The 8,592-nt window shown below is 43.2% G+C and overlaps 1 protein-coding gene across 1 annotated transcript; it reads right to left on the reverse strand.

The window, feature by feature from the left end:
- Positions 1 to 5,499: 5,499 nt before the first annotated feature.
- On the reverse strand, positions 5,500 to 5,978 carry LOC129135916 (ATP synthase subunit d, mitochondrial-like). The gene has a single exon (XM_054657927.2). The coding sequence runs from the start codon at positions 5,961 to 5,963 to the stop codon at positions 5,529 to 5,531; it is 435 nt and encodes a 144-aa protein (XP_054513902.1). The 5' UTR covers positions 5,964 to 5,978; the 3' UTR covers positions 5,500 to 5,528.
- Between the last annotated feature and the right edge of the window lie 2,614 nt (positions 5,979 to 8,592).

Genomic DNA, 8,592 nt, shown 5'->3' on the forward strand with positions numbered 1-8,592 from the left:
GGCTCACTTCAACCTCCGCCTTGCAGTTCAAGTGATTGTCCTGCCTCAGCTTTCTGAGTAGCTGGGACTACAGGCACACACCACCATGCCCAGCTAATTTTTGTATTTGTAGTAGAGGCGGGGTTTCACCGTGTTGGCCAGGATGTTCTCCATCTCTCGACCTCATGATCTGCCCGCTTCAACCTCCCAAAGTGCTGGGATTACAGGCGTGAGCCACCACACTCAGCCTATTTCTTTCTTTTTTGTTTTCTGAGGAAATAAATATAGATAAGAGGGTAAAATGTATCTTTAAAAAAACATTTCTGTGATTTTTCAATGAGGAATTGTTAAGTGCCTTATTTCACATGGCTAAGCTTCATCTACAGACTTGACACTTTTGCAAATCAAAAGCTTATATGCAGAGGCCACAGACATGGAAATACATCCAGCCAACTAGAAAGGGGCAGGGTATAGGAGTGTAGTCCAGTCTTGCTTTGAAACACTCTTGAGAGAAAGATCGTTTATGAAACACTTACGAATCTCATATAATCTGGCACTACACAGTGTCTTGGACATCAGTTTTTCAGGCTTCTTGAATTCCAACTTAGGGAAGATAGTTCACTTTTAAGCAGGAGCCAAGATGGACCATTTTCATTTTCTGATAAAATCTTATTAACAACAACTATGCCAGCACCAGGATTTGCACTGGGGACACAAGAGTAAGCAAAATCGGCCCAAGCTTTCTTTTTCCTTGGCTCAGCGCAGGGCTTCTAATGAGTGTTTCCTGGTTAAGTAGAATCTGAGAGCAATAGGAGTTCAATAGAAATAAATGAGGCAAGTGATGACAAATGCCCCAAGGAGTGCCAAAATTTGTGGGCGAATTACTAAAACTCTCGAGACCTCAGTATCTTCATCTATGAAAAGGAAACAATAAGACCCACCTTAAAGTTTGTTGTGGGGAATTAAATGAGATCATATATTATGCCTGGTACAGTCAGACACGGTGGCTCACGCTTGTAATCCCAGCACTTTGGGAGGCCAAGGTGGGCTGATCACCTGAGGTCGGGAGTTTGAGACCAGCCTGACCAACATGGAGAAACCCCATCTCTACTAAAAATAAAAAATTAGCTGGGCATGGTGGCGCATGCCTGTAATCCCAGCTACTCGAGAGGCTGAGGCAGGAGAATCACTTGAACCTGGGAGGCAGAGGTTGTGGTGAGCCAAGATCAGGCCATTGCACTCCAGCCTGGGCAATTAGAGCAAAACGTGGTCTCAAAAAAAATAAATAAATAAATAAAAGAAAGAAAAAAATTATGCCTGGTACATAGTAGACCAGAAAGGATGCTAGACATTGTCGTGATCAGTTTTGGATCTCTCTCCTCTTGACCTTTTTATAGATGAATTTATGGGCAGCCCCATAGTTTGAGGCCACACTTAGTGCCCCTAAGGTTCTAACTTCAAAGGGGATAAAAACAGACATCAGCTTCTTAAAATTCTCACACTCCTCTCTGATTAGCACCATATTCCAGCCTTCCTTCCTCCAGTGCACCTTCATCAGGCATCACCTCCACATCACACTGCATTAGTTTTCTCTTTCTTTGCGCAACAGGGATAGAGGGATAGAGGACAGGGAGGGTTTCCCCTTTTCTGATTCCCAAGATCACTGTCATTCTCAGTCCCTGCTGAGGGAGGAGGCTTGTCATTTGGGGAGATTTGAAAATCAACCCTAGGGCTTGGCTTGCCAGCATGGATGTGTGGGCAGCAGCCAATCTGAGAAACAATCTGGATATCACATTGGCCAAGAAAAGGGGATGTCCCTCTGGGAAATACGCCTGGCTCTGTTTGTATTGGCTTTCAGAGAACTCTTCTGACCTGACATGGTGCTAACTTGGTATTGTGGGAAAGTCCGTCTGACCACTGGCTTCCTGCAGTTGCCTTTTGATTATGCCAAAGGAGGGACCTAAGAAGCAGTGTGCAGATATGGTCTCCAGGGAGAGATGAAATCCCAACTTCTGTCAGCACGAGCACCCACCTCCCCTTGTTTGGATGAGAGAAGAGGAGACCAGGGAAGAATTTAACCCAATCTTGGGAATGTTGCACGCTCAAACTAAAAATTAGGTTTTTCACTTCTTGGCTTAACCTGAAATGTAGGTGCTGGCCCTCCAGTTGGCTGCCATGGGACAAAGGTTGTTTTTCTGGCTAGGGCCAAAAAGAGTGGAATCTCAGCACAGAGTAAAATTTAACTTTGGATTTTTTGTTTGTTTGTTTGTTTTCCTCTTATTACTCCTTTGACCCCAAACCACACTCCTCCTTCCCTCTCTGCCTCTTTTTCTCACCAACTTCCTGATCAGTCTTCTCAAGTTGCAGCCATGAAACTAGAAATCTATTCCCTGCCTTTGACTTATTGGCATTCCCATGATTATTGGTTAATCTTACAAGAATTAAATGAGTTTTCCTTGGCAGGAGCAGAGAGGAGGAGCAGGTTTTAGGGGGGAGAAAGCAAAGTTTATAGTGTTAAATTACCTTGGCCTTATCTGACTGCTTTGAACACTCACTCCCCTCTTCACTCTCCTCTCCCCTTCCCTCCCTAGTGCTTGATAGGATGCAAATTCTGGTTCTCCAGAGTATCCCAGCTGATCTCTCCCTCTGCCTGGTTCCTTCTCACTGACAGAAGGGGAGTTAACACATTGAAGTATGAATGACACTAGTCACTAATCTCTTGGCCCCATCCTTTCCACTGTCTCCGAGGTGTTTTCTTGGGCTGACTTCATTTAATTTCAGGATCAGATAATGACACTCTGTAGAAGGTAAGAGTTAAGGACTGGCAATATGACATAGAAAGACATGAGTTACAGAGCCAGATAGATTTGGGCTCGTTCTAGCCTTTTGGGCAAGTTAACCACTCTGAGCGCTGATATCCCCATTAATAGAGATAATATACCTTTGCAAAAATATATATAAAGCATCTAGCTTGGTGCCACATAGCGGATACTTAGATACTTAATTATCAATGTGATCATTATTATTGGGCTGCTCTGTCTCCTCCTGAGTGCAATTTTGGGTGGGAGATGATTGTTAAGGAAGGCTACAATATTGGGAGGTATTATTACCACAGCTGCCTTGACCTCCCCATTCGTTTTGTGTCCTGAGGCTCCCTCTGAGGAAATCCGGTAGCCCAAGAAGTTGATGAGGGAGAAGCCAGCAGAGGGAATGTGCTGCTTGGCTTGGAGCCACCACCAGGTGGTGACTGGCTTGGTCACCCAGGGACATGTGGGTTTTATTCACCCGAGGAGGCCAGAGGCACAGTGGTCCGAGGCTCTTGGATAATGAGCAAAATTAGCTACTCTCTGCTGATGTTGGGGACTCTCTTTCTGAGGGGTTCCCAGCTTCTCTGGTGACCCCCACTTCCACAGGCCGCCATTTTCTTTCTATGCCAGTGATTCTCAATACTGGCTTCGCATTAGAATCTCATAAAGGAGTGGGCCTGGCTAATAGTAACAGCACCCCAGGTGAATCAAATGTGCAGAGCTGAGAATCACTGTTTGAGACCCAGCCTGAGCTTTTTGGAGCGTCTCCTGCAGAGGCAAACTTGGGTGTTTGGTTGTGCTGTTCTCCCCCGGATGGATCCCAAATGATGACTGAAGCTTAATGTAAGTATTTATGTTGCTTAACTTGTGGCATCCTTTAAAACCACGTATTGATTTACTTTTAAAGGTAGACACTCCTTATTCCAACAAGCACAGCCTAATATGGCATGGTCATATTGCTCAGGTAGTGTATTTCTTGCTTCCAATTTAAGAAAAAGGAAGAAGAAAGTCATTAAGTTCTTTTCTGGAAAAACAGCAGAGAATAATCTAGAGTATTAAATATATCTTGATGAGGGGAAGTTGAGGAAACCTTCCTAGATGACTCTTCTATTTCTCTGAACTGGTCAGTTAGCCCCGACACAAAGCCTCACACATGATTGTCTCCCATGAGGCCTCCATTGTCTAAGCTGCTCTTTGTGAAAAAGCAGATGCTCTCCAATCCACACACCTGTGACCAGAAGCCTGAACACTAATGGTTGACCAAGTTCCTACTCTCGTTGCAAAGATGAAGCTGTGACATCCCCCAATTTTTGGGAAGCTCTATTTTACTCTAAAGAACTAATGTGAAAGTTACGGTAGGCACAATAAGTATAAAGAAAAACTGAACTCGATAACACTGTTGATAGCTTGATAACACTGTTGAAGCTTACCTGGAAAGATTGGGTCATCCATTAGTGTAAAATACTGAATTTCTATCACATGGAAGACTGATGTAACTTAGGCTCAAGGAAACACAAGTTGGACTAAGGGTTAGAAGTTACAGTAAGACACATTTCCAATGAGTATTCAGGAGACCCTTTTGCTGGCTGAAGTTGGAATGAATCAGATCACACCATAGCATCTGTTCAGCAATCAGTGCTCGAAGGTCAGAATGGTGAGTGCCAAAAGGGGAGCACCTGGATTACTGGTTATACCCGAGACATTCACCTGGCCAATCAAAAGTTAGTTTGATTGAGTGTTCTACGTGTATGCTTATTTCCAAACATCACATTGGCCAGGCATGGTGGCTTACACCTGTAACCTCAGCACTTTGGGAGGCTAAGGAGGGCAGATCACTTGATCCCAGGGGTTCTAGACCAGCCTGGCCAACATAGCAAAACTCTCTCTCTACTAAAAATACAAAAATTAGTCGGGCATGGTGGCACATGCCTGTAATCCCAGCTACTTGGGAGGCTGAGGCATGAGAATCGATTGAACCCAGGAGGCAGAGGTTGCAGTGAGCTGAGATCACGCCATTGCACTCCATCCTGGGCAACAGAGCAAGACTCTGTTTAAAAAAAATCATATTGTACACAATAAATATATATAATTTTTATATATTATAAAAATTTATTCAAGCATTCTATCTTCATGGTTCAATATATATCAGAAACTTGAAAGGTTTTAGAGATTCATATATGAATAAATTATGGTACTTAGCTCACAGACACACTTAAGCGAAGTAAGTAGCAATACAGTATCAAATAGAGACCTAAAAAAAGTGAAAAGGGGAAAGGGCAATACATTCTCTTGGGGCAATTCAGTCTGGGCAATGCGGAGGTAAAGTAGGGCATCAGGCCTGAAGGAAGCCTCTAGAAGGAGTTGGCATTTGAGCTAGGCCTTTAAGAACAGATAATATTTTGCCATGTGGGGACAAGGAAGGGCATTTTAGTTGGTGGTAAAAAGTGATGCACAGCATTGGAGTGTGGAAGTGTCCTTATGTTCAGAGGAGAATGTGTTGTGTGTTGACTTCTCTAGTAAACACAAGAGGTACATGAAGGCAGTCGGGGGAGGGGGAAGATATCTAGCAAGCTTTAAACTCCAACCAAGGTATATAAATGCATCTTATTGGATTTTTTCTACATAATTATTTTTATTTTTAATGTCCAGAATGTGTAATATAAGGGCCAGAACTTCCTCCTGGACTCAACTTTATAAATTCTCGATTGGTTGGTGAGGCCGATAGGGATACTTTCTCTTGTCTCATTTGGTTTCTGGGAAAGCTTCATTCAGGTCCTCAGTGGTCGTCTGATCAAATGCAATTAAGTTCCTCATCTTCTCCAGCTGTTTCTCATATTGTCCAATCCTGGCCTTTGAGAGAGACATCCACTCAGCACAAGTTTTCACATCTTCTTTTTCTTCAGCATCCACTTGGGCAGTATATTTATCTTCTGGTACAGGAAACTTCAGGGCATTAAACTTCTTCTCAAAGTCATCCAGCAAGCCTGCCTTGGCCACACTGGCCTTGTAGTAAGTCCAGTCAATAGATGGTGGATTCTCAGGTAAAATAGCCAATCTGGAGGTAAGAGTCTCATTCCAGGATGTCAGGGAATTAGCAATGGCCTTTTGGTTTCGGGATATGCTCTCCCAAGAAGTTACCCAGTCAATGATTTTTAGAGCAAGTTTTTGCCCAGCCATCTTGGGATCCTTCACGGACCCCAGCGGCCCATAGTCCACAGCAGCACCTAGCGGCTCTTACTGGATTTTTTAGGGCAGTTGTGGCTATGTATTAAAATTTGGACTTTATGCTTCAGGAATGGGGAACAATCACAGGTTTTGGAGAGTAGAGGAAGCCATAATCTAGAAAAATAATGGAATTGCTTGGTATAGGGCACCACCAAAGCTTAACTGTCTCTGTGATAGTGATTTCTCCCTCACCCTCTGCACTTTTCCCCATAGTGAATTTCCCCAGGCCCATTGTTTTCCAACTTAGAGTCTTTAGATTCCTTGCAGATTCATGAAGATGGAAATGAGGGATTCATGAAGTATTTTCAACTTGCAATAAGCTTAAATAAATTATGCACTGACTATCACTATCACAGAGATAGTGATAAAAAGGTTAGCACCAACCTTTTCATCGAAGCAAAAGGACCCTTTCTTTAGTTACAACTCTTCAGTAAGGGCCCCTAGCCACTAACTTTGGGAAGGTCTTCCTCTTAGAGAGCTTACATGGTATAGGATTTATTGGTATGGGCTTTAGAGGCAGACAGGCTTGAGTTTGAATATTGGCTGCCACTTATGAGCTATATGATGTTGGACAACTTATTTAATCTCTGTAAGCCTCACTTTCTGTGGTTAACTCACAGGATATATTGTATATCTGTTGTGTCTGTCAGTATAGTCTTAACTCATAGAATATATTGTATATCTGTCAATTACACACTTTATAATCTGTCTTATTATGTAAGTATAGAGTGTTGCCTGCCTATAGAAATTAAAAATGCCGCTAGGTAAATCACAATCTTTTATGTGTCCATCAGCATCATTGGCCACTATTGGTCCTTCCTATTTGGGGTCTCCACTGAAGGTCTTTGAGGCAGGCTGCTTCTGGCATCTAGATGACCACACTCTTGGCTCTCCAGTTTGCTGCTGTGTCCGCTGATAACTGTATCTGAGTGCCTCTGAGCTCCCCAGTGATCTTCCCAGTGCCTTGCTGACCAGATATCCTGAGGGTGGCTGCTTGCCTCCGTCTTGCAGAGGCCAGAGGGAAACATTCTCAATGCCATTTTCTACCCAGCTCATTAGTCAACTTCAGGACTTCAAAAGGCATGCTCTGTTTGACTCTGCTGTTCTCTATACCTGACAAGTATACAAATGTGTTCAATGCACACTTCCTATGCTTCGTCATGGCTTTGGAAGCCCTACTTGAGACTCAGTGGTTTTATGCTTTTTAGTCTACATTGCCTAAGAGAACTGATACAGAGGCTAAGCAAAGGGGTGGTAAATATGGATGTCATTTAATACTACAGTCATACGGCAAGTCTGAAAATGGTCTTGTCAAAGTTAGTGGTGTGGCCTAAATGGCCACATAAGTCTGTCTTGAAAACGATTTGAATTTTCTCTTTCTTTTATTCAGTTGAGTCCTAGGAATATAGACACATGGACAACACGTATCCAGCACTGTTCATTGTATGGTGCTGGGTAAACATAAAATGATTCTCTTTGGATAGCTGCCCATGTACTTTACTGTTCATGTGCACTTTCCAACCTTTCAGTGCTGGAAAAACATAAAAAAGTCAGGAAGTCTCACCTGAACAAGCTTTCTTGGGCAGATTTTTGGCAGGTAATGCTTCCTGTTACGTAGGAAATGCTTTTAAGCTTAGCTTCATTTATAGTACTTCGGTTTGCCTACGAAGCTATGAATTCTGTTTGGTTGCTAGCAACAAATCTTAGAAAGCAAAACAAACAACAGCCACAATGACAAAATGGTGGCTTGAAGACATTGGGGGTTTATTTTTGTCTCATGTAAAACACATTTGGAGATGGGCACTCAGGCTGAGGCCGTGAAAGACTTAAGGCCTTTCTAGCTTTGTGCTCCTCCATTTGTACAACTTTTTTTTTTTCGTGACAGGGTCTTGCGCTGTTGTTCAAGCTGGAGTGCAGCGGCACAATCAGATCTCCCTGGCTCAAGTTCAAGTGACCCTCCCACCTCAGCCTCCCAAGTAGCTGGGACTACAGGCTTGTGCCACCATACCCCACTAATTTTTGCCTTTCTTTTAGAGACAGGGTTTCATCACGTTGCCTAGGCTGGTCTTGAACTCCTGGGTTCAAGTGATCCACCTGCATTGTCCTCCCAAAGTGCTGGGATTACAGGTGTGAGCCACCACGCCCAGCCCTAGGGCATAACTCCTATCCTCCTGCTCTCAAGGTGACTTCTGGTATGCCAGCAATCATGTCCATGTTCAGACAGGAAAAACTGGGTGAGTAAAAGGCAAAAATAAATGTGCCAATTTTTGTTTTAAGAGATATTTTGGGAGTCCTTCTCTCATTTATACTCCTATCACATTACTCATAATACGGTCACGTGACATCCCCCAACTGCAAGGGAGGTTGGATACATATTTGGATAAGCCCCTTTCCTCCTTTAGTAAAACTGATGTTTGTTCACAAGGAGAGAATGGCCATTGGGTAAGCAAGTAGCAGCCCCTGGCACATCTACCTTTAATCCTAGCTAGACATTTTACTTATCTCGGTTAAAAAGTCTTAAGGGGAACCTTAAGTCTTAACCTTCTAACCATAAGCAGATTTGAAATACTTTTCTAATAAT

Source organism: Pan troglodytes, chromosome 11, assembly GCF_028858775.2.
Source record: "Pan troglodytes isolate AG18354 chromosome 11, NHGRI_mPanTro3-v2.0_pri, whole genome shotgun sequence".
Classification (NCBI taxonomy): Eukaryota; Metazoa; Chordata; class Mammalia; order Primates; family Hominidae; genus Pan; species Pan troglodytes.

What these genes read in the sequence shown, in the direction of transcription:
- LOC129135916 (XM_054657927.2), bottom strand. Translation starts at nt 5,963, where the DNA reads ATGGCTGGGCAAAAACTTGCTCTAAAAATCATTGACTGGGTAACTTCT.